Below are 27344 nucleotides of genomic sequence, written 5' to 3'. Positions count from 1 at the left end.
CATGCCTCTATAAAGGAACCAACCATGCCTCATCCACTATTTGGACACTCAGTCGTTCTCTTTGTTTACAAAAGGTGGGATAAATGCTGAGTTTTTCCTTTTTATTTATGAGTTTTCAAAATAATAAGTTGTTTTGCTAGCATTCTCTAATAGTGTCCAGTGAGGGCTTTTATTTTTTATTTATTTTATTTATTTTTGTGGTACGTGGGCCTCTCACTGTTGTGGCCTCTCCCGTTGCGGAGCACAGGCTCCACACACACAGGCTCAGCGGCCACGGCTCACAGGCCCAGCCGCTCTGCGGCATGTGGGATCTTCCCGGACCGGGGCACGAACCTGTGTCCCCTGCATTGGCAGGTTGACTCTCAACCACTGGGCCACCAGGGAAGCCCAGGGCTTTTATTTTTGAAATTAGTAAATTTAAGTCCTTTAACTTTGTTCTTTTTCAAGTTTGTTTTGGCTGTTCTGTGTCCCTTGCATTTTCATCGAAATTTTAGGATCAATGTGTTGATTTCTGCAAAGACGTCATCTGGAATTTTGATAGAGATTGCATAGAATCTATAGATCATTTTGGGGAGTTTTGCCACTTTAATAATATTAAAGCCTTCCAACCTATGAACAGAGATTTGTTTCCATTTATTTAATTTTTAAATTGATTTCTATGGTGTTATGTACTTTTCAATGTATGATTCATAACATTTATTTTATTTTGTTTTTTTCATACACTAGTAGGTTGAAGAAATTACCTTCTAATCCTAGTCTCTTGAGTGCTTGAGAGGTTTTATTTTTAACTCATATTTTTTCAATCCATTTTATTTATTATCTTTATTGATGGTCAGATTGTCCCACCTTTGACAAAAGGGACTGTCTTCAGTATGGTACTTTTGACAGAACCCTACTAGTCTTTAATTGCTTCCTTGCCATCTGATATGACCAGATGTTACAGGGTCATTTGTACATTTGTTTTCCTTTGTTTCTCTTAGCATATTTCCTGGTTTTTTCTGAACACATAACCCTGAATGGTTTCCTAAGAAACGTGCATAGAAAGTACATTTTTTGAATCTTTATATGTTTGCTTATAGATAATCTCTTGATTTTTACATTGGTTGGGTATAGATTTTTGTTTTGGAAATCATTTTTCCTCAGGAATTTGAAGCATTTCTCCATTGTCTCTAATAACCATGGTTGCCATTAAGAATCATAGTGCCATTTTGACTTTTGATCCTTTCCATGTTTCATATATTTGTCTTCCCCCCTATTCTGGAAGCTTGTAAGATTATCCTTTACCCTGTTACTGTTTAATTTCATAAATATGTGCCTAGGCTTGTGTCCTTTTTTTTCAAATGATGGACACTAATTGGTCCCTTTAATCTCAAAACTTGAGTGCTTATGTCTGGTAATTATTCGTTTTAACTTTTTCTTTCCCTTTCCTTCAACGTTTCTTTCTGGAACTCCTATTATTTATGTAATATTTGTCCTTTAACTTTCTTATTTTTATTTTTTGTTTTACTTTTTGAGAGATTTCCTCCTTTATCACATGGTTCTTCTGTTGACTTTTTGTTTTAGCTAAAGAAAATAGCTAAACTATTATGAATTGTTAGCCATCCTTTCTTACTCTTTCTACCCTTATTCCCTGTAGTCTTGTAACCTCCTCTTTTTGGATGCTTGTTGTTGCTCGGTGGATTTTCGGTATTCTTTTGTTTTATTTTTTATTTTAAAGTTTTCTTCTGTTTGCTGCATTTTATGTTTACTCTGAATTTTTTTTTGGTATTGTTTTGGTCTTCATTGTTCATATTGGAGGCTTTCCTCAATATCTTAATGGCCATTCATATTAAAAACTGAAAATGTTAAAAAGCTCATTAGAAGAGCTTTTTGACTAGAAAAGGATGAGCTTTTCATTGGGGAATCCCCAAATGTCATTATGTGGAGGACATCTTTCTGACCTTTTCAATTTTTAAAAGAAAAAAAGAACTGCCCATTCTTCTGCTGTGAGTGTTACGGAGGTTTAAACCTGGCTACCATGTTTTTGGCATGAACAAGGGAAGGAGAATAATGTACTCAATGCTTAGTATGTAGACTTTATCTCAATCTCTCTGGTTTCCATATGGCACCTTTCCCCCACCTTCTACTGTTCTTGGTTTCCCTAGGTTAAACTTTGGTTCAATTTCTCTTGTAGAATAAAACTATAATCTCATGGTGGGGGATAGTAACAGGGTGGCATGGGATGGGGAGAGAATCAGGGCATGTCACCATGCCTTATACAGTCTTTCAACCAATGTCCCCAATTTTCATCTATCATATCACACATATCCCTGCCTTCTAAGGTACCTGATCTTTTTAATTCCTGAGACATTCTGGGATTTTGTGGACACCCTTCTTTAGGTCCTTGGTATTCAGCTTTCTCTGTTTCGTTAGCTTCTTCACTTTATTTTCTGCTACTAGAAGTATGTTCACATTGTTTGCTGTTGTTTCCTTTTCATTCTATTTGTCCTGGTGGGTTAATATATCTTTATGTCTTTGTACTCATTTTGATTGAGGATACTATTTGTGTTCAGTTCACCGTGTTTTAACCAGGACATCTCCTCTACTTACTTTCCCTTTTCCAAAAATTGCTTGAAATCCTCGTCTTCTGTTTCTCTCTCTCTTATTCCCTTTGTTCTTATTATGTAATAGCTTTTTAAAAATTTTATTTATTTATTTTTGGCTGCGTTGGGTCTTCGTTGCTGTGCACGGGCTTTCTCTAGTTGCGGCGAGCAGGGGCTGCTCTTTGTTGCGGTGAACGGGCTTCTCATTGCAGTGGCTTCTCGTTGTGGAGCATAGGCTCTAGGTGCACGGGCTTCAGTAGTTGTGGCACGCAGGCTCAGTAGTTGTGACTCTTGGGCTCTAGAGGACAGGCTCAGTAGCTGTGGCGCACGGGCTTAGTTGCTCTGCAGCATGTGGGATCTTCCCGGACAAGGGCTCGAACCTGTGTCTCCTGCATTGGCAGGCGGATTCTTAACCACTGCGCCACCAGGAAAGCCCCTGTAATACCTTTTAAATTCCTTTCCTTTCCTGTTAGAAGGGTTTTCATGGAAACAAGTAATAAATATGATTAATTTGCCACATTTAACCACATGTACCTTTCCAAACTCTGGTTGTTGCTTCGGTTTTTGCTTGCTAAAGAATTGCTCTTCTCAAGAACTGTGGGGTGCATTCATTAGTCAGTTCATCCATTTATTCATTAATTCATAAGCTACTTATTATATGTTAGGCACAATGCTAGGTGCTAGGAATGCAAAGATGAATAAGATATGGTCCTTGCCATTAAGGAGCTTACACTCCAGGTATTCATGATTCTAATCTCAGATTTTCATGGTGTTTCTAAGTTACATTAAAATTTTGAGTTATTTTGTGACATAATATATTTTCATAGATCCAGGGAGATTTTTAACTTGCTCCCAAATTTATCTAAATAGCCAGAAAAACAGTTCATGGATTCATATGTTTGTTTATCTCTGTAATTCCAGAAGTACTTTATTTAGGTGAGTAGTTTGCCTCAGTTTATTCACCTGTTTTTGGTCCTGACCACAATTACCTTGATGATTCAAATACATCTTTTTTTTTAATGGGTGCAAAGTAGTATCTCATTGTGATTTTTAAAAAATATTTATTTATTGTGGCTTCCCCGGTGGTGCGGTGGTTAAGAATCCGCCTGCCAATGCAAAGGAGACGGGTTTGAGCCCCGGTCCGGGAAGATCCCGTGTACCGCGGAGCAACTAAGCCTGTGTGCCACAACTACTAAGCCTGTGCTCTAGAGCCTGCGTGCCACAACTGCTGAGCCCACGTGCCACAGCTACTGAAGCCCGCGCACCTAGAGGCTGTGCTCCACAACAAGAGAAGCCACCACAATGAGAAGCCCACGCACCACAACGAAGAGTAGCCCCTGCTCGCCACAAAGAAAAGAAAGCCTGAGCACAGCAACAAGGACCCAATGCAGCCAAAAATAAAATTAATTAATTAATTTTAAAAATTTATTTATGTATTTTGGCTGCGCCAGGTCTTAGTTGTGGCATGTGGGATCTTTTTTAGTTGAGGCATGTAGGCTTCTTAGTTGCGGCACACAGGCTTCATAGTTGCGGCATGCGGCCTTCTTATTTGTGGCATGCAAACTGTTAGTTGCGGCATGCATGAGTAATCTAGTTCCCTGACCAGGGATCGAACCCAGCCCCCCTGCATTGGGAGTGCGGAGTCTTACCCACTGGACCACCGGGGAAGTCCCTCAAATACATCTTAAGATTTGGTTTGCTTAAGAAACACAAAACATTACTTCCATCTATGTGAATTTCTTCTACACATTTGAACTCCTTTTCACTGAATTGATTCGTAGTGCTTCAGAATCTGCTATTTTACAGAGCTCAAAAAGCTTTACTAACAGGAGATGAACATACTCTTGAGAAGCCATCTGTCCCATGCACATGGCTCAGCTGCATCTGAATTCCTATACTCTCTTAAACCAATACAGCAGCCTCTTTTTTTTCCCTGCAGTTTCAAGTTTAGAGCACTCTATTGTCCAGTTATACTGGTAAACATGTAAGGTGTTCTGAGCAGCATATTTTATCTCAGAACACTGGACTTGCTAAAATTCTTGATCTCTACAGTTAGTTCCCTAAATGTTAAACATTTCCAAAGCCATCTGTCTGACTACATTGAAGAAATAAATTCTTCATGTTTCTTCCAGCATTTTCCATATCTTTCATTCCATCAACTGACTATGGTTAGGGTGAAAAAAAATTACAATTTGTTGATTCCTCTTTTCCGCAGCTTGATTACATTGTAATGTACAGTCTGCTCTTTTCATGGTGATACCTTTCTTGAGTTTCAGAGCATCCTAATATTTCAGAATTTGGGGAACAAGTTTATGTTTTATTTATCTAGACTGTTGCTCTTTATCAGTTCTATTTGTAAGTTCTCTTAGTGTTTTCACTCTGAATGATTCTAATTTTTCATTCTATCTTCCTATAATAGAACTTCCCTATTTCATTTTCTCCCTCTGGCATATTTACATTAAATTATTCCCATTTCTAAACATTTTCTAGTCTGTAGTATTCTACTTGGGTGATAGAACCAGAACTACACAGTGGATTACATATATGGTTTATCATTATTTAATATGAGAATGGAATATTCTAAATTTCTCCAATTTCTATCATTTGTCAAATTGTTTAGTTGTTACACACTCAAATATTGTAGTGGGAAAACAAAATGCTACAGCCACCTTTGGAAAAAAAGTTTGGCTGTTTCTTATAAAGTTAGATATGTATAAACTATAAAACATTAAGGAAAAAATGAAATATTTAAATAAGTGAAGTGGAATACTGTGTTCATGGACTGGAAGACTCAATGTTTTTTTTTGTTTTTTTGTTTTTGTTTTGTTTTTTTTGTTTTGCGGTACGCGGGCCTCTCACTGTTGTGGCCTCTCCCGTTGCGGAGCACAGGCTCTGGATGCGCAGGCTCAGCAGCCATGGCTCACGGGCCCAGCCGCTCCGCGGCATGTGGGATCTTCCCGGACCAGGGCACAAACCCACGTCCCCTGCATCGGCAGGCGGACTCTCAACCACTGCGCCACCAGGGAAGCCCAACTCAGTGTTTTTGAAATGACCATTTTTCTCAAATTGTTGTATAGATTCAATACAATAATAATCAAATTACCAGTAGAATTTTTACTATACCATGCATTCTATCTCCAGCCAGGACTATGATGCCAGCCCAACCACCTCTACTTCATCTCCTTTTGTTTCTCTTATTTTGTTTTCTCCCTTTGTTCCTCTGTCACTCCCTTTTACAACCTTAGTCCTTCCCTTAATTAACTAATAGTTGGAATTCTTCTGTACTGTGTCTGCTGAGCCCATTTTACAAGAATAGAGCATTGTTTTCTAGATATTGAATGAGAGGAATTGACTGAGAGGAATCCAGCTTGCCTCAGAATGTCCTTAGTCTAGTGACATAGGTCTTGATTTGCTTTTATGGTCCAGTTTATTCAGAATTAAGGTGTCATGAGAGTAAGCTCTGGGAAGAAGGGATTTTCTCATTAACATCTCATGAGTTATTTCTTGGGAGATACAGAGTCTTTTGTTTGTGCAGCACCTTCTTGGATCATGTGGGAAAAAAAGAGATATGGTGAACTGAAGATTGTATGTTAAATCTTACTTTCTGCTTGTCCTGAGGTATAGCTTACTGCCAGATTCTGTTGAATTTCTTTCTTTCTGCTGTTTTTTTTTTTTTTTCTAGGCCTTTGTTAATTCTTTTTAGGATCAGTCATCCAAGTCAAGGTTGATAATGTGAGGTTGGCTTAACACCTTCAGGGCCAGATTCCAGTGTCAGGTAGGGAAGCATGGATTCTCAAGGGCTCAAACTAAGCTCTGGGCCTCTAGACTCTTTGACATTAATTTTCTTCCCGGGTCCTCCTTAGTCTTGTCAGAAATTCCAGTTTTGTCCTAAGTGTTCAGGAACAGCCAGATGGAAGAGATGCACAGGACAAGGTATGGGGAAAGGGTGTGGAGCTACCATGCCCTCTCTAGGTGCTCCACTCTCCCCCAAATGTCCATGTGTTCACCAACCTGGAAGCCTGGTAGTCAATTGATTTTTGACAAAGATTCAAGACAGTCCTATGGAGAAAGTTGTCTTTCAACAAACGTTTCTGGAACAATTAGATATACAAATGCAAAAAAAAGAAGGAAGGAAAAGCAGCAGCAGCAGCTCAGTTCATTTCTCACACCTTATGTAAAATTTAACTAAAAATGGGTTTTAGAGGATTCTGGGAAATGGTGCGGTAGGAAACACCAGGAATCTGTCTCCCCACCTAGACAATAATTGCACTGGTAGAGTCTGTCTGATGTCAGTATTTTGAATGTCTAGAGTATATTGAAGACTTGCAACTTCCAGGGGAAGACTTAGATAATAAACTGTGGTTAATTTCAGTCAATTCCAACTGTTGCCACAGTAACAGCTACCCATCACCCACCTCCAGCCTCGTGGCAGACAGCTATATACGTGTTCCTGGAGCAGCTTGCACACAGCTTGTGGGATCCAGGCTGGGCAAATAGGCCCCTGTTCTCCAAATTATCAAAGATCTGTACTCTGATCACTGATTGCTGCTTCTAATCACGGAAGTGCCGATAAAGTGGGAGCATCCATTGTTGTTTCACCTTTCCCTATTGTTGCAAGCCCTTTCCCCTCCAGATTATGTCACTTCCAGGTAATTTAAGAGCCTAGTGCCATTTACCTCCTCCCTTCACTTTTCTGTTTTTCCCCTTTTGGGGGCCAGACATTAGGACATTCAAAAGTAACTGTATACATGGGTTACATTTGAAAGGGACCACATATGCCCAGGAAAAGGCACAGGCTCAGAAAAGAACTGAAAAGACCTTAAGTTTATACCTCAGGCAGATCCTTAGCACAGAGACAGTCTACAAAAATTAAATTAAAAAAAAAAACAAACGAAAAACAAAACCACAATAAACAAAAACAATAACCAAAAGAAAAAAACAGTAGAACATGGGGAAGGGGAGAATCTGGTTTATAGAGTTACCATATTATTAGATTCAAATGTCCAGTTTTCAACAAAAATATCACAAGGCATATACAAAGGAAGAGGAAAGTATGGCCCATTCATAGGAAAAAAATAAAATAGAAACTGCCCTGGAAAAGACCTGATGGCAGATCTCCTAGACAAAGACTAAAACAACTGTGTCAGAGATTCTCAAAGGAACTAAAGGAAGATGTGGAAAAAGTCCAGAAAATGATGAATGAACAAAATGGAAATATTAATAAAGAGATAGAAAACCTAGAAGAGAATCCTAAAAAGAAATTCTGGATCTGAAAAGTAAAATAACTGAAAGGAAAATTTTCCTATAGGGATTCAAAGGCACATTTGAGCAAGCAGAATTAAGAATCAGAGAACACGGGCTTCCCTGGTGGCGCAGTGGTTGAGAGTCTGCCTGCCGATGCAGGGGACACGGGTTCGTGTACTGGTCCGGGAGGATCCCACGTGCCGTGGAGCGGCTGGGCCCGCGAGACATGGCCGTTGAGCCTGCGCATCCGGAGCCTGTGCTCCGCAACCGGAGAGCCCACAGCAGTGAGAGGCCCATGTACCGCAAAAAAAAAAAAAAAAAAGAATCAGAGAACTTGAAGATAGGACAATGGAAATTTTCAAATCTGAGGAACAGAAAGAAAGACGAACGAAGAAAAGTGAACAGAACCTAAGGGATCTATTTGAACCATGGAACAGAGCAGCAGGTGGATTGTAGAGTCCCAAGAGAAGAGAGAAGAAAGGGGCTGAGAATATTTGAAGAAATAAGGACTAAAAACTTCCCAAATTGGATGAAAAATGTGATTATAAACATCCAAGAAGCACAACAAACTCCAGAGTAAGATAAACTGAAGGTGGCCCATATCCAGATACATTATAATCCAGCTTTCTAAAGACAAAGACAAAGAGAATCTTGATAGCGAGAGCAAAGCAACTTGCCACATAGAAGCGATCCTTAAAATGATTATCAGCTGATGTCTTATCAGAAACTTTGGAGGCCAGAAGGCAGTGAGCTAATATTACCATACGATTCAGCAATTTCACTTCTGGGTATATACCCAAAAGAATTAAAAGCAAGGTCTTGAAGAGATATTTGTACCCTTGTTCATAGCAGTGTAACTCACAATAAGTTAAACATGGAAGCAAACCAAGTGTCCATCAACAGACGAATAGATTAGCAAAATGTGGTTTATACATCCAGTGGAATTTTCAGTCTTAAAAAAGAAGGAAATTACGACATATGCCACAAAATGAATGAACCCTGGACATTATGTTAAGTGCAATAAACCAGTCTCCAACAGACAAATACTGTATGATTCCACTTATGTGATGTACTTAGAGTAGTCAAAATCATAGAGACAGAAAGTAGAATGGTGGTTGCCCTGGATTGCGGGTCAGAGGGAATGAGGAGTTACTATTTAATGGGCATAGAGTTTTAGTTTTACAAGATGAAAAGAGTTGTGGATATGACCTGTGGTGATGGTTATATAGCATTATGTATTTATTTAATACCATTGAACTGTTTACTTAGTAATGGTCAAAATGGTAAATTTTATGTTATGTGTATTTACCATAATTTAAAAATTGAAAAAATCAATTAAAAATGGATTGTAAACTAAAATATAAAACCTAAAACTATAAAACTCAAAATAAAGGAAAAAAACATTGTGACCTTGGGTTAGGCAAACATTTTTTTACATAGGACACAAAAAACATGAACTGTGAAAGATAAAAGTGATGAATTTTACTTCATAAAAATTGAAAAGGTCTCTTCCAAAGATACCGGTAAGAGAATGAATGGGCAAGCCACAGATGAGTAGAAAATATTTATGGGAATTCCCTGAATGTCCAGTGGTTAGGGCTCTGCGCTTCCACCGCAGGGGGCATGGGTTCCATCCCTGATTGGGGAACTAAGATCTCACATGCCCCTCAACGTGGCAAAAAAAAAAAAAAAGGTACACACACACACACTTACACACACACACACATATTTGTAAAGCACATATTTGATGAATATATATATTCATATATGTCTATAAAATATAAATTTTAAAATATACAAAAGGAATTTCTAAAAGAATATATCAAATAATATATCAAATCTCTCAAAACTCAATTATAAAAGAAAGAGAAAACAATTTTTAATGGTTGAAAGAGAGGCCTCACCAAAAAAATAAGGTGAGGTCAAATAAGCACTTGAAAAGATGCTCAACATCATTAGTCATTAGAAAAGTGCTAGTTAAAACCACAATAAATACCAGTACACATGCATTAGCACAGGTAAAATTTTTACAGACTAACAATACCAAATGATGGTAATGTATGATGCTGAACAACTGAAATTCATATACATTGCTGATGGGAATGCAAAATGGCATAGGAACTTTGGGAAAAAGTAGGCCAATTTCTTACAAAGTTAAACATACACTTAACATACAACCCAGCGATCCCATTTTGGATATTTAATCAAGATAAATGGAAACATATGTTCATTCAAAAATATGTATGCAAATGTTTACAGCAGTTTTATTTATAGTCACTTAAAACTTGAAACAATCCAGATGTCCTTCAACCGGTGAATGTACAAACAAATGATAAAATGTCCATGCAGTGGAATATATTACAATAAAAAGGAATGAACTACTCATACACTCAGTAACATAGGTGAATTTCAAATGCAGTATGTAAAGTGAAAGAAATCAGATTTAAAAGGCTGCATACTGTGTGATTCTATTATATACCATTCTGAAACGTGCAAAACTGTAGGAGCAGAAAACAGATCAGTGTTTCCCAGGAGCTGGGAGTAGAAGAAAGGGATTGCTACAAAAGTACACAAGGGAACTTAACTTCTAAAAAAAAAGTCAGAGGGTAATTTCCAAAGTCCAAAGTTAACTCTGTGTGTGCGCTTGTGTGTGCGTGCGTGTGTGTGTTCATGAACACAGATAAGCATGCATGTTCTTTGCCATAAACTTCCAATTTCATCATCAGAAGCTAATATCAAGTGCCTATTTAGAAATGCCTCTGTTTAGTTATACATGGTCAAAAAGACAGATACAAAAAAGTTTTTTGTTTAGAAAAGGAGAAACGAGTTTTTACTTACTTTGTAAATCTGAATGAGAAAATAGCTATCTTAATTCCAAAAAAGTTTTAAAGGTTCATGTTTCGTAACTTCTTTAGAGACATTTGAAATTTTGTTGTTGTTGTTAATTTTAGGTTGTTAGGAATTATATTTTCTTTATGTTTAAATGTTTAATTATACCCTAAGGCATACTGTTGCTACTTGGTCTTTAAAAAATATTTTTTCTTATTCATTTACACCTTTCCTCTTTCATGTATACACCTTACTTCTTTGCCATTGTACTTACAGACTTGTTTTATAATTTTCTTTCCTTCCCATAAAACTAATGAACCTTAAACTTCAGAATCACTCTCTTACATAGGCCCATTTCAAGGCTCTGGGAAGGACTTTGGCAATTTTCACAATTTTGTGTCCTGTCAAATTTATAGATGTAGGCTACTTTAATCTCAATAGATTGAAAGATCTTTTTTCAGTCCATCATTTATATATATATGTATTTTTATATATATGTATGTATATATACACACACGTATATATATATTTGTGTGGTGGTGTTGGGTGTCAGCGAGCGTTTTTTGGATCAGGCTAAGAGGAAACTCTATTGGGGGTACATTTAGTTTGAGTTTACGTGGTTCTCCGTAATTTCCATTTTTAGGTGTTTTTAGGTGATAGCTAGCCATCCCAATGTAGGAATGGCTTCCAGGAATACGCACAGTGCAAGGATGGCAGTTGTACTGCAGTGTGAGCTTGTCCTCTGGCACTCACGCTGGAAGGATATAAGTAATGGAAGACAAGCAAGGTTGAAAGGTACAGAGCCAGAGGATTAATCTGTAAATAATTCCAATTCTTACAGCTCATATATAGCAGAAACTTGATGGAAGTTTTTTCAAATTTGACAATTCCAAAAAATTTTACACAACATGGTAATGATAAGTTATGAACCTGAAAGAAACTTTTAAAAATTATTATTAATAGAAAATAAAATTTGGTCATCCATGCTTGAGTAAAATCTGAATTATCCTATTTCTTTAAAGAAAATATTACAGAGGCAATCAAAGGGTAAGCAGTGGAAAATGTGGGAAAAGCATTATAGATGTGTGTCCAGTTAATTAATAAAAATGTGTTCTTTTCCTGGATTTGGAAACAAGTGTAGGTATTTATAAACTTTTTTTAAAAATAAATTTATTTATGTTTATTTTTGGCTGCATTGGGTCTTTGTTGCTGTGCACAGGCTTTCTCTTGTTGCGGCGAGTGGGAGCTACTCTTCGTTGTGGTGTGCAGGCTTCTCATTTCAGTGGCTTCTCTTGTCACAGAGCACGGGCTCTAGGTGCGCGGGCTTCAGTAGTTGTGCCACACAGTCTCAGTAGTTGTGGCTCGCGGGCTCAGTAGTTGTGGCTCACGGGCTTAGCTGCTCCGCGGCATGTGGGATCTTCCCAGACCAGGGCTCAAACCCGTGTCCGCTGCATTGGCAGGTGGATTCTTAACCACTGAGCCACCAGGGAAGACCCTATAAACTTTTTAAATTGTGAAATTTGTTGTGGTTTTTTTCTGAATTGAATTTTTTAAATTACAAAAGCATTATTTGCTATTATAAACAGGTAGACAAAGTACAGGCATACTTCATTTTATTGTGCTTCACTTTATTGTGCTTCTCAGATACTGTATTTTTTCATAAATCGGAAGTTCTGGCAACCCTGCATCTAAGCAAGTGTATCAGCACCATTTTTCCAGTGGTGTTTGCTCACTTCATGTCTCTGTCACACTTGGGTAATTCTCATAATATTTCACATGTTTTCATTATTATTATAGTTGTTATAGTATCTGTGATCAGTAATCTTTGATGTTATTGCGAAAATATTATGACTCACTGAAGCTGAGATGATGATGGTTAGTATTTTTTAGCAATAAAATATTTTTATTAGGATATGTACTTTTCTTTTAGACATAATGCTGTTGCGCACTTAAGAGACTACAGTATAATGTAAGCATAACTTTTATATACACTGGGAAACCAAAAAAATTGTGTGACTCGCTTTATTGTGATATTCACTTTATCGTGGTGGTCTGGAACTGAACCCACAGTATCTCTGAAGTATGCCTCTAAAAACAAAATGGGGGTTAAAAAAAAAGTTTTTATGTCAACCCTTTTAATCCCCACCACCATTACCCCCAAGATTAGCAATGTTATATTTTTCTGCATATTCTTCCAGCGCTGTTTCCATTATTATACATACACATGTACACACACATATACATATACATAACCTTTCGTATCAAACATATTACTCTACAACTTCTGTTTTTCATTTATTGTATACCTTGGACATTTTTCTTACTCCATACATATAATCAACTGCTTCTTAATGAATAGTTGCTTAATAGTCCATGTTTGGCATGACCTACATTTTATTCAACCATTCCCCCAAAATAGTGAACTTTCACATTTTACGCATTTTAGAAACTAAAGATCAGGAAAGAAATGGCTAAGACCTAAGGTCAGGAATGTTTCCTAGTCCCAGAATCTCCTGCTTTTGTACACCATACTCCCCAACACACACACACACACACACACACACACACACACACATTTGTTCTTTTTACTTCATTAAAAAAAAGCCTCATAGGCCTCCGAAAATTCCTTGGCCTTAGGCACTTAAAAGCTCCCCAGCCCAAGATCTCAAGCAGTCTGACATCAGCGCAGGCACCCTTAGCTCAGAAGATCTGTTGCCCTAGTGGGCTTTGGGGAGGGAATCCTGGAAATGTGCAGGGTAGAGACTGAAATATGCAACACCCCCTTTTTTATTTTTTATTTTTTTGCTGTACACGGGCCTCTCACTGTTGTGGCCTCTCCCGTTGCGGAGCACAGGCTCCGGACGCGCAGGCTCAACGGCCATGTCTCGCGGGCCCAGCCGCTCCGCGGCACGTGGGATCCTCCCGGACCAGGACACGAACCCGTGTCCCCTGCATCAGCAGGCGGACTCTCAACCACTGCGCCACCAGGGAAGCCCACAACACCCCCTTTTTTAAATTAATAAACTTTATTTTTTAAGAGCAGTTGTAGGTTCTCAGCAAAATTGACTAGAAAGTACAGGGAGTTCCCATATACCCCCTGTCCTCACAAATGCACAACCTCCCACACTATTGAAATTCTGCAACACAATGCACATTTGTATTATCATTGAACTCCATTGACACATCGTTATCACCCTATGTCCACAGTTTACATTAGGGGTCACTCTTGGTACTACACATTCTATGGGTTTTGACAAAGGTGCAGTGGCATGTATCCACCTTTGTTAGAATAGTTTCACTGCCCTAAAGATTCTCTGTGTTCCACCTAATCATCTCTCCCTCCCCTGTAAGCCCTAGCAACCATTTATCTTTTTAGTGTCTCCATAGTGCCTTTTCAAGAATGTTATTTGGTTGGAATCATATAGTGTTGCCTTTTCATATTAACTTCTTTCACTTAGTTATATACATTTAAGTTTCTTCCACATTTTGTCATGACTTGATAGTTCTACCATTTTGCATTCCCGCCAGCAATGAATGAGATTTCCTATCGCTCCACATCCTTGTCAGCATTTGGTGTCGTCAGTGTTTTGGATTTTAGCCATTCTAGTAGATGTGTAGTGGTATCTCATTGTTTTAATTTGCAATTCCCTAATGACTTATGATGTTGTAAATCATTTCATATGCTTACTTGAAATCTGTATATCTTTATTGGTGAGATGTCTGTTCAGGTCTTTTGCCATTTAAAAAAAATAGATTTATTTATTTTTGGCTGCGTTGGGTCTTAGTTGCTGTACACGGGCTTTCTCTAGTTGAGGGAGGGGGGCTACTCTTTGTTGTGGTTCGCGGGCTTCTCGTTGCAGAGCATGGGCTCTAGGTGCACAGACTTCAGTAGTGGCAGCATGTGAGCTCAGTAGTTGCAGTGCACAGGCTCCACAGCGCAGGCTCAGTAGTTGTGGCACATGGGCTTAGTTACTCTGCGACATGTGGGATCTTCCTGGACCAGGGTTTGAACCCGTGTCCCCTGCATTGGCAGACAGATTCTCAACCACTGCGCCACCAGGGAAGTCCTGCCATTTTAAAATTGAGTTACTTGTTTTCTTATTCTTGGGTTTTAAGAGTTCTTTGCATATTTTGGATAATAGTCCTTCATTATTGTGTCTTTTGGAAATATTTTTCTCAGTCTGGGGTTTATCTTTCCATTCTCTTCACATTTTCAAAGAGCAGAAGTTTTAATTTTAATGAGGTCCATCCAGCTTATCAATTATTTCTTTTATACATCATGCCTTTGGTATTGTATCTAAAAAGTCATCACTATACCATGGTCTAGCAACACTGTACTGCTTCATGAGTAGTGCAAGTATCTTATATTAACAAAATAATCCTCAGTCTTCCCTCTAGTATCTTGTATCATTGCTGTCACTCATTTCAGTAATACATAAGCATATATATAGAGAGAGAATGGAATACACTGTTGCTATTATTATTTTGAGCAAACTGTGATCTGTTAGATCAATTAAAAATAAGAAAAATAGGGCTTCCCTGGTGGCGCAGTGGTTGAGAGTCCGTCTGCCGATGCAGAGGACACGGGTTCGTGCCCCGGTCCGGGAAGATCCCACATGCCGCGGAGCGGCTGGACCTGTGAGCCATGGCCGCTGAGCCTGCGCGTCTGGAGCCTGGGCTCCGCAACGGGAGAGGCCACAGGAGTGAGAGGCCCGCGTACCTTAAAAAAAAAAAAAAAGAAAAAGAAAAGTTTTTATTTTACTTTCACTCTTTCATTCTCCAATTCTCTTGCCTTCTTTATGTAGATCTGATATTCTGACCTATATCATTTTTCTCTTTCTAAGGATCTTCATTTATTTATTTTCTCTTCACAGAGACTTTTATTTTCCTCACTTGGTTCATTTTTTTTTTTTTTTTACATCTTTATTGGAGTATAATTGCTTTACAATGGTGTGTTAGTTTCTGCTATATAACAAAGTGAATCAGCTATACATATACATATATCCCCATTTGTCCTCCCTCTTGCGTCTTCCTCCCACCCTCCCTGTCCCACCCCTCCAGGCGGTCACAAAGCACCGAGCTGATCTCCCTGTGCCATGTGGCTGCTTCCCACTAGCTCTCTGTTTTACATTTGGTAGGGTATATATGTCCATGCCACTCTCTCACTTCGTCCCAGTGAAGATCTTCATTTAATATTTCTTGCAAAGCAGGTCGTATGAACAAATCCCCTCAGTTTTTGTTTGTCTGAGCAAGTCTTTGTTTCACCTTGACTTTTGATGGATAATTTTGCAGGGTACAGAATTCTAGGGTGGTGGGGTTTCCTCTGAACACTTTAAATATTTTACTCTACTCTCTTCTTGCTTTCGTTTCAGGGGAGAAGTTATATATAATTCTTATTTTTGTTCCCATGTATGTAAGGTGTTTTATTTTTTTTCCTAACTTCTTTCATTGTTTTTTCCCTTATTTTTGATCTTCTGAAGTTTGAATGTGGTATGCCTGGGTGTAGTTTTTTGGGTGTTTATCCTGCTTGATATTTTCTGAGCTTTCTGGATTTGTGGTTTGGTATCTGACATTAACTAGAGGAAATTTTCAGTCATTATTATTTCACTCATAATTTGCATGATTATGAGCCTGGGGCTGACAATTGAGAGAGTATGAAATAATAGGAAGAGAAACTGATAACTAATTTCCCATATTTTGTGATGTTTTATGACTATCATCTAATCTCATAAAACTGATAAAGCATGAGAGACTCCTGGTTTAGTATCGTATTTCCAAGCTGAATTTTTAAGAACACTTAAAAGCCATAAGAGGGACTTCCCTGGTGGTCCAGTGGGTAAGACTCCATGCTCCCAATGCAGGGGTCCTGGGTTCGATCCCTGATCAGGGAACTAGATCCCACATGCATACTGCAACTAAGAGTTTGCATGCAGCAACTAAGAGTCTGCATGCAGCAACTAAGAGTCTGCATGCAGCAACTACGAGTCTGCATGCAGCAACTACGAGTCTGCATGCCACAACTAAGAACTCTGCATGCGGCAACTAAGAAGTCTGCATGCTGCAACTAAGAAGTCCATATGCTGCTACTAAAAAAGATCCTGGGGACTTCCCTGGTGGTCCAGTGGCAAAGGGTACGCCTTACAATGCAGGGGACGTGGGTTTGATCCCTGGTCAGGGAACTACGATCCCACATGCCATGTGGTAAGTAGGCCCACACGCCGCAACTAGAGCCCACGTGCTGCAAACTACAGAGCCCGTGTGCTCTGGAACCTGTGCACCACAACTACAGAGGCCACGTGCCCTGGAGCCTGCCTGCCACAGCTAGAGAAGAGAAAACCCACACGCCACAACCAGAGAGAAGCCCACGCACTGCAACAAAGAGTCTGTATACCACAACTAAGACCCTACACAGCCAAAAATAAATTTAATAAATAAATAAATAATAAATCTGAAAAAAAAAATCCTGCATACTGCAATGAAGACCTAGTGCAGCCAAAATAAATAAATAAATAAACAAACAAATAAATAAATCTTAAAAATAAAGTAAGAGTTTATGGTATTGGAAGAGGGAAACATCATTGCTCATATTTTTCTTGAAAGTTTTTAAGGAAGGGAATAATGTAATTTGCATTTTAGAAACTCAACTCAGTGTTGTGTGGGAGCAATTAGAAGGTAGGAGATGGAGTAATTCATAACTACCAACGTGCCTTGGTGTACACCTATCCAGGTAAAGAGAATTTGACTGTATGAGGAGTTCCATTTAATACCTTTTTTTAGCTTATGAGCTATTTCTTCACATTTTATTTGTGGTAAGAGTCACTATTCTGCCATCTTTGTAGCTATGTTATATTGCATGTCATGTTACATGTACCTTCATAATACTTACAGTTTTCTAATTTAAGGCATTTAAGGTCTTGTGCATTCATCTTCCTCAAATGTTGTGGGAGTTTTGTTTGTTCGTTTACTTTATTTGGTCTTTATTGCTCCTTATGGGCTTTTATTTATTTACTTTGTGTTAAAGATTGACATGCACAAATATTAAATAACTTTTTTTCTCAGAACTTAGTCTTACATATATAGTACATAATAGGTGTAAATGACCATAATAAGAGCGGGGAAGTAGTCGTATTGTAGAGCAGTGTTTCTCAACCCTATTGACCTAATGCCCACGTTTTGTAATAAATATTGTGTAATGATCCCCTAATACTGAAACAAAATACATAGATATAATAATCTATGTCTACTGGTAATTTTTTAAAAAACTAATACAACCCAGCATAACACAGGGGAAAAATTAAAATTATGCAAACTAAAATAAAATAATATGTACTTTTGAATGTAAATAGATAGGAGCTTTTCCATTTGTAATTTTCTTGTTTCTAGTTGTGGTCTTTTCCACCTAGAGAAGTTCCTTTAGCATTTGTTGCAAAGCTGGTCTGGTGGTGCTAAATTCTCTTAGCTTTTGCTTGTCTATAAATCTTTTGATTTTGTATTTTCTTGATTCATGCCTCTATTCTTTTTCTGAGATGTTGTATCATCTGTACTGTCATTACTCTGAATTCTTTTTCAGGTAGATTGACTCTCTCCACTTCACTTAGTTGTTCTTCTGGGGTTTTGTCTTGTCCCTTCATCTGGGACATAGTCCTCTGCTGTCTCATTTTGTGGTTTCCGTTCCACAGGCTGCAGGGTTATAGTTCTTCTTGCTTCTGCTGTCTGCCCCCTCATGGATGAGGCTGTCTAAGAGGCTTTGCAGCTTCCTGCGGGGAGGGACTGGTACCTGCCCACTGGTGGGTGGAGCTGGTTCTTGTCCCTCTGGTGGGCAGAGCCATGTCGGGGGTTTATTGGGAAGCTGTGTGCTTAGAACACTTCAAGCAGCCTGTCTGCTGATGGGTGGGGCTGTGTTCCACCCTGTTGGTTGTTTGGCCTGAGGCGTCCCAGCACTGGAGCCTGCAGACTGTTGGCTTGGGCCGGGTCTTGGTGAGAAAATGGTGGCCTCCGGCAGGGTTCACACCAATGAGTACTTCTCAGAACTACTGCCACCCGTATCCTTGTCCCCGCAGTGAGCCACAGCTGCTCCCCACCTTCGCAGGACACCTTCCAATACTAGCAAATAAATCTGGCCCAGTCTCTTATGAGGTCACTGATTGTTTCCCCTGGGTCCTGGTGCGCATGAGACCCTGTGTGTGCTCTTCAACACTGAAGTTTCTGTTTCCCCCAGTCCTGTGGAATTCCTGCAGTCAAACCCCAGTGACCTTCAAAGCCAGATTCTCTGCCTGGGGAGCTTGACATGGGGCTTAGAACTTTCACTCCTGTGGGAGAATTTCTGTGGTATAATTATGTTCCGGCTTGTGGGTTGCCCACCTGGCATGTATGGGATTTGATTTTATCGCACATCTCATTGTGGCTTCTTCTTTGTCTTTGGATGTGGGGTATCTTTTTGGGTAGGTTCCAATGTTTTTTTGTCAATGGTTGTTCAACAGTTGTGATTTTGGTGTTTCTTTAAGAAGAGGTGAGCTCACATCCTTCTACTCCACCATCTGGTCTGTATAATCATTAGATAGGAATAACTACACTGGAAGTCAATTTTAAAAAGAGTGAAGGGCCTCCCTGGTGGCGCAGTGCTTGAGAGTCCGCCTGCCGATGCAGGGGATACGGGTTCGTGCCCCGGTCTGGGAGGATCCCATATGCCGCGGAGCGGCTGGGCCCGTGAGCCATGGCTGCTGGGCCTGCGCATCCGGAGCCTGTGCTCCGCAACGGGGAGGCCACAACAGTGAGAGGCCCGCATACCGCAAAAAAAAAAAAATAAAAAATAAAAAAAAATAAAAAATAAAAAGAGTGAAATAAGTATATTTATATACTGGATTTTATTGAATCTAAGACAGCCTTGATTATAATATGCACTATTATTTTACATACCATTGAGGGAAGAACTGCTACAATTAAACTAATAGATCTCTGAATTTCAGAGATATTAAAGGGGGGAATCTGAATCATAAAATTGATGAAAGTTGATGTCTGTATGGAATCATTATAAACACTTGCTCTACAAACACAAGCTAATATAGCTGTGTGTGTTTGCAAGGCAGCTACTTCAGTGTCACTGTTTGCCAGTGACATGATTTTCCAAAGTGGCAAACAACTTTGGGTTAATTTTCTAATAAAGCAAAGTACAATATTCTTTTGCGTTAACAGCATTTATGGTTCCTAGAAAATTCATTTTATATTATCACTGTACCAAAAATACTTTGTCCTTACAACCCTGATTCTTGATTCTTACTGCCTTCTCTTAAACATAAAACAGCAGCTTCATGGCTTTAACCCTGCTCTTATCTTTACATTTTTGTTCTGTTTCTGGACTACAGAGGCATTTACCTTGTCTTTATCCCCAGGTGTGGATTTTTGTTTTCTCTTTATATTTTACCTATCCTGAGTTTGAAGCAAAGAGGATAAATCAAAGCCTGAACTTACTGACCCTATTTGCTTGGAAGTCTTTTTATTTGAAGTTTAAAAACTCTTGCATGTGTCACTTTGATTTTTTAAAAATTCATTAAGAATATAGTTCTAAAATAAAAACCAGCAGCTAAATGCCATAGGCAGCCATCTATACAAAAGTAAGTTTGCGTGGCTACAATAAAAATAGGTGGTGAATAGCTCCTAGTAGGGAAAGACTGGTCACCTTTCTTTCTTCACAGTGTACATCATTCTTCCCAACGTCAAGTAACAACATGCTGTAAGGTCCCACTTCTAATGTTATTTAAACACAACAAGTTAAATAACATTAGGACTTAACATCCGAAATAAATGGTAACTTAAGCAAACAAAATTGTAAATAGAAACAAATGAAAAGACAGCCCACAGAATAGGAGAAATTGTTTGTAAGTCATACATTTTATATGGGACTTGTATCTAGATATATTAAGAATTCGTACAACTCAGTATGACAACCGAATTCAAAAATGGGTAAAGTATTTGAATAGACATTTCTCCAACAAAGACATACAAATGGCCAATGAGCCCATGAAAAAAAAACTGCTTGACATCATTAGTCATCAGAGAAATAGAAATCGAAACCTCAGTGAGACACCACTTCATACCCACTAGCTTGGCTAAACTCAAAAAGCCACATAACAAGTGTTGATGAAGATGTGGAGAAATTGGAATCCTTGAACACTGCTGGTTGGAATGTAAACTGGTCTCGCTACTTTGGAAAACAGTCTAGCACTTCCTCAAATGATTAAACGTAGAATTACCGTGCAAGCCAGCCATTCAACTCCTAGGTATATACCCAAGAGAAGTGAAAGTATATGTCCACAAAAAAACTTGTACATGAATTTTGATTGCATTGTTTATAAAAACCCAAAGTTGGAAACAACCCGAATGTCTATCAACAGATAAATGAATAAACAAAATGTGGTATATCCATACAATGGAATATTATTTGCTACAACATGGATGAATCTTGAAAATATTATGCTAAGTAATAGACGCTAGTCACAAAAGACTATACAGTGCTGTATGATTCCATATATATGAAAATTCAGAATAGGAAAATCTTTAGAGACAGAAAATAGATTAGTGGTTGCTTAGGGCTGGGTAGACAGGACAGCGGTTAAGGGAGTGATAGCTAAAGGATACGAAGTTCCTTCTTTTTCTTATGTTTTCTTAATAAATTTATTTGTTTTATTTATTTATTTTTGGCTGCGTTGGGGCTTCGTTGCTACGTGCAGGCTTTCTCTAGTTGCGGCAAGCGGGGGCTACTCTTCATTGTGGTGCGCAGGCTTCTCATTGCAGTGGCTTCTCGTTGAGGGGCACGGGCTCCAGGCACACGGGCTTCAGTAGTTGTGGCTCACAGGCTCTAGAGCGCAGGCTCAGTAGTTGTGGCTTGCGGGCTCTAGAGTGCAGGCTCAGTAGTTGTGGCGCATGGGCTTAGTTGCTCCGTGGCATGTGGGATCTTCCCAGACCAGGACTCGAACCCATGTCCCCTGCATTGGCAGGCGGATTCTTAACCACTGTGCCACTGGGGAAGCCCGAGATTCCTTCCTGGGATGATGAAAATGTTCTAAAATTTACTGTGATGGTGGTAGTTGCACATATCTGTGAATATACTAGAAACTGTTATTGAATTGTACACTTTAAGTGGGTGAATTGTATGGAATTATGAATTATATCTTCGTAAAGCTGTTTTTAAGAAAGAATAGGATATTTCAAAACGTATGTATAATTTACATCAAATTTAAGGGGAAGAGACCAGGTCTTTACAGGTGGCATCTCTTAGCCCTCCCTCCCCTTCTCATTTGCCTTTTGAACCCCAAACTTGAGTCTGGGGGCTCAGAAGCATGTGGTATTGCCAACACTCTTTAAAGTCAATACCACCTCAAGGGGTCTGACTCCAGCTAAAAGAGAAGGAGTGAGGATTAGGGAGGGTGGATGAAAGGATTTCTCTAAACCATCATTTACACCAAGCATAGGGCTTGCAACCAACCAGTAGCAAAGCACCCAGGAGGCAACTAGCTACAAAAGCTTCTCTCAGTAGAGTGCCTCCTCCTGGAGGGGTGAAGAAACCTCATTGTTACAGGCCTGGTACTGGTAGTGTGTGGCATCTGAAATTAGATTGCTCCGACTTCAAAACAGACCTGTGCATGTGGTGCTCAACTATTTTGTGCTCTGCAGGAGGCAAGTGAGGCCTATGTGGTTAGCCTGTGTGACAACACCTGTGTGCTTTCTGTACCAAAGTGGACTAATTGTGCCAAAAGACCTCCACTTAGCATGTTGTACACTTGCCCAATGTTTTGCAAAGGTGGAGAATATGCTTTAAAATTCATTTTAATGGCAACAAAAAAAGACCCAACATCTTTTTCTCATTTTCTGTAGTCCTAAACATTAGATTCTTTTCCTGTTCAGTTTTTTTCCCAGTTTTATTAAGATAAAATTGACAAAAATTAGATTTTTTTTCTTTTTTTTAACCATGAGGTCAAAATGTACTTAAGTATCTTGATTGTGAATGGAAAAATAGGTGACAGAGTTAGTTATTCCAAGTATTTTTCCATTTTCATTAGTATATAAAGTTTTAATATAAATATGGAGACAAAGCATTAAAGGAAGTCAAAATATTTCAATAAACAAGTTTCAGTAATTCAATTTGTAACAATTATAACTAAACCTATTAAATTTTTTACAATGCCAGCCCTTAGTTTTTTTAAACAGATACATTTCTTATTGATGACAACAAAGTGGTGTCTGTCATTTTATCATACAGTATTTCCATCCATTCCCTATACTTTTGTAATCAATTCTACATGCAAATACATGATTTTAATGTTTTTGGTACTATTCCTGTATGTTTGCTATCAAAATACATTAAACTAAAAAAAAAAAATCAATGTCAGCCAAGTTCCAGGTTTCTCAAAATGACACTGTTTGCATTATATACTACCAAATCCCACTAAAGTGAATAGTTATTTAATTTTTAATATTAGTAATTATAATACAACCTAACAGGAATTTTTCCTTTGTTAATTATTCTCTAGTAGCTATTTTTAATAGTATTGGCGCCTGGAAGATGATTGGGAATTTTGTGGATATGTGTGGGGTTGTCACAGTGATTCAGGGATGCTATTAGGCCAGCCCTCCTGATGCCTAAGTTCAATAGGTCCACTAAATTTAATACCTACCCCAGTGCTTGGTGCTTCCAACTTCTGATCTTCTCAGAGATCTAGAGGATAAGTTCCCTACTGCAGACATTTTAAGTTGTAGCTTACTTTCTTTTGTCGCGTCAGCTACCACTTGTCTGTCTGACTTACAAACGTTTGTTGAAATCACTTATCCGCCGATGTTTTCTCTTCCATCTCTCTTTCATAGTACATTTGTACCTTTTTTTTTTCCTTTGCTGTCAATCCAGTGGTTCAAAGGAAGAAGAGATCACCAAGTGATCTATCTGCTATGCTTAACAGTTCAATGGGAGATAATATTGCCTCCTAGAATTTGTAGAAATCATTTTAGTAGGTTTTGGTTGTTACGTATACTGGCTGGTGTACTTGCAGTTAGTGCTTATTTAGGGCTAGATCTGCTAAACACACTGCCATGTGTGAGGTCATCCAAAATGCAGTGGTATTCAGAGTTATCAGTTCATCCCACCCTTTTATTAACTCAGTATAAACACTATGTTTAAACACTAACATTTACTACAGCTGAGAGTAATGTGTAATCTTATTCATTACTATTTCTAAAGCTGAGCTTTTTGAGACTAATTTGCATTCAAAAATAAAAGTACAGGGCCTCCCTGGTGGCGCAGTGGTTGAGAGTCCGCCTGCCGATGCAGGGGATACGGGTTCGTGCCCCGGTCTGGGAGGATCCCATATGCCGCGGAGCGGCTGGGCCCGTGAGCCATGGCCGCTGGGCCTGCGCATCCGGAGCCTGTGCTCCGCAACGGGGGAGGCCACAACAGTGAGAGGCCCGCATACCGCAAAAAGAAAAAAAAAAATAAATAAATAAAAAAAAAATAAAAGTACAGGGACTTCCCTGGCAGTCCAGTGGTTAAGACTTTGCCTTCCAATGCAGAGGGAGCGAGTTAGGGAGCTAAGATCCCACATGCCTCGCGGCCAAAAACACTAAAACATAAAAACAGAAGCAATATTGTAACAAATTCAATAAAGACTTTAAAAATGGTCCACGTCAAAAAAAAAATCTTAAAAAAAAAAAAGAAATAAACAGCGTCATGGCTCCTTATCATTAAAAGGAAGAACACACTGGATAAATTGTTTTCTTACTCTAAAGTTCAGCTTTGCTACATGTGTTTTCTTTATATTAACAGATATTTTGGTAAAAGACCTCAGTGGGATTGCAGAGGGGCATCAAATCTTAATGAACTTCATCAGCTATTAAGTGACATAATGATTAGAAGATTAAAGGCTGAAGTTTTAACCCAGCTGCCCCCTAAAATCAGACAGCGTATTCCATTTGATCTTCCATCAGCAGCAGCCAAGGTGAGAACCCGTGTTTGATTGAGAGTCTTATTTGAAATCATTTTAAATTATACTGTGAAAGATAGCACATATTTCATTTTTCACAGAAGGAAAAGTCCACTTTCTTAAAATAGGTTTAATTAATAGAGCCGTATGAATTGGCTTTCTGTCATTTCAAGAAGAGAGCAGGAAGAATTTAAATTTAGTCATCAAATAATGTGAAAAGATTTAGTATCTTAGTCATTAAAAAATATATTTCTGCTAAATAGAGAAAAAAGCACTTCAATTGCAACATAGACTTAGTATTAAGAATTCTAAGGGAGACGCAAGAGGGAAGAGGTATGGGGACATATGTATATGTATAACTGATTCACTTTGTTATAAAGCAGAAACTAACACAGCATTGTAAAGCAATTTTACTCCAATAAAGATGTTAAAAAAAGAAAAAAGAATTCTAAGTATATGTAGGGTGTGAAGCCCAATAATTAGCAAGGGAAGTTCTTTTTCTTGCTGTAGGATTTTTTTTTTTTTTTTTAAGTATGAGTAGCTGTCTTCTAGGATAATTTGGATCCAGCCCCCTGTTCTTGAAATCCTAAAACTCTGTGATCATGTTGTAAGATGTAAAGTTCAACATATTAGAAACCAGAATTGGTAATACAAGATTAGGTAATCCTTGTCTACATTTACTTTTGGGGAGTACAGTGCTTTTATAGTCTGAAATTTCTTCGAATCTGGATGTAACTTTGTCAACAAAGACTGTTTATTGCCTTGTTTTGTCTTGAAAGCTGAGACTAAGAATTTTGTAAACATTGAGCAATATATTATTGGTAAAATAAGAACGATCTGATTTTCTGTATCCATTATTTTAACAAAAGAAAAATAAGAGTTAATATATGACTATGTTACATTTTATTTAACTAATATTCCCCAAGTCTTTATGCTTATTTAAATAAATTCAATGCTTTTAGTAAAAAATGCTTTGCTACCATATATATTTTTGCTACTGTGAGTTCTTTAAGTTTTTGTTTTTACATAAAATTTTTATTTTATTTAAAATTTTTCTTAAATTTTTATTTTTACTTGACTACATGCTCCTCTGTAAGAGAAGGCTGCAGTTGTTGATATATGATGTTAGCAAAGGGCTTGGTTTCCTCCCACACCTTGTCATTGCTTTCTGTCATTAGCGTAAACATGTGTCTGACCTACCTCCACACTAATTGATGTTTTTTAAATCAACACACTGGCACCTTTGGGAATTTTTCTTCATATATATATATTTCTATGTAAAAAATAAGTAGGACATGATTCATTATTGCATTAATTGCTATGTTCTTTATGCTGTATTTCTAAACATTATTTTCTCCTACATAGGAATTGAATTCCAGCTTTGAGGAGTGGGAAAAATTAATGAGAGCTCCAAATTCAGGTGCCACCAAGACTGTCATGGGGTTGATTACTCACATGTTTAAACAAACTGCTATTGCTAAGGTATTCATTGCTGGGCCATCATGTGTTTGTCTTGATACAAATTATTTAATGTATTTAATTTTTTTAATTAAGCAGCTTATTTGCATACTGCAACATGTCTCTGCCATTTAATTTTTAATCTCTATTATGGAAAAATTCAGACATATTCAAAGTAAACAGTAGTATAATGAACTGTTCATATATCGATCCTTTTCTATATATGGGTATACTTTGATGAGGGAGTATAATATATATTACACTTTCTCATTTAAAGGACTTATATATATATTCATCTTTGTTGCCAGCTTTTTCCATGGTGTTCCTACATAATTGCTACAAATAATCTTTTTTTATGTAAGTCAATCATTTTTAATTGGTATTATGTTTTTAGATCCCTGCAGATAGATGTGTTCACATTCTGTTTGTCCAAAACTGCAAATTAGAGGGTGTCAGAGTTTTTAAATCTCAGTATGACTCTCAAGTAGATGCATCACACATTGTCTGCTGTTTTTACCAGCATGGTTGAACTTATACATACTAATGAGTGTCATCTTTCTCCAATTCTGAGATCTTTTATAACATTTTTTTAAATTTTATTTTTTATTTATTTTTGGCTGTGTTGGGTCTTCGTTGCTGCGTGCAGGCTTTCTCTAGTTGTGGCGAGCGGGGGCTACTCTTCATTGTGGTGTATGGGCTTCTCATTGTGGTGGCCTCTCTTGTTGCGGAGCATGGGCTCTAGGCGCGCGGGCTTCAGTAGTTGTGGTTTGCGGGCTCTAGAGCACAGGCTCAGTAGCTGTGGCACACGGGCTTAGTTGCTCCGCGGCATGTGGGATCTTCCTGGACCAGGGATGGAACCCATGTTCCCTGCATTGACAGGCAGATTCTTAACCCCTGCACCACCAGGGAAGTCCCTATGACATAATTTATTTTTCTCTATAACGTAATTTTTTAGAGAGGTTTATTGAGGTATAATTCACATACAGTGAAATTTGTCTTTTTAAAACATATTGTTTGATGAGGCTTGACAAATACATATAGTCAGTTACCACTTGCAATCAAGGTAGAGAATATTTGCATTACCCCCAAGAGTTTCCTCATGCACCTTTGTAGTCATTTCCGTCACACCTCCCTCTAGACTTTGGTGGTCACAGATCTGCTTTCTATCACTATAGTTTTGAATTTTCCAGAATGTCACAAAAATGGAACCCTATAGTGTGTAGCCTTTTGTCTGGCTTATCACTTAGCATAAAGCTTTTGAATA

General features: G+C 38.3%; 1 protein-coding gene across 1 annotated transcript in view; it reads left to right on the top strand.

The window, feature by feature from the left end:
• Positions 1–27344, top strand: part of ZRANB3 (zinc finger RANBP2-type containing 3) — a 254833-nt gene that overhangs the window by 151628 nt on the left and 75861 nt on the right. The window contains exons 7-8 of the mRNA XM_082631346.1: positions 24466–24637; positions 25988–26104. Of these exons, the coding sequence (XP_082487472.1) occupies positions 24466–24637; positions 25988–26104 (289 nt within the window). The remainder of the gene's footprint in view (positions 1–24465; positions 24638–25987; positions 26105–27344) is intronic.

The sequence above is a fragment of the Mesoplodon mirus genome (assembly GCF_964341445.2).
Source record: "Mesoplodon mirus genome assembly, chromosome: 8".
In the NCBI taxonomy this organism is placed as follows: domain Eukaryota; kingdom Metazoa; phylum Chordata; class Mammalia; order Artiodactyla; family Ziphiidae; genus Mesoplodon; species Mesoplodon mirus.
The sequence above is the reverse complement of the archived record's forward strand: the minus strand, read 5'-3'. Positions and strand labels throughout refer to the sequence as shown.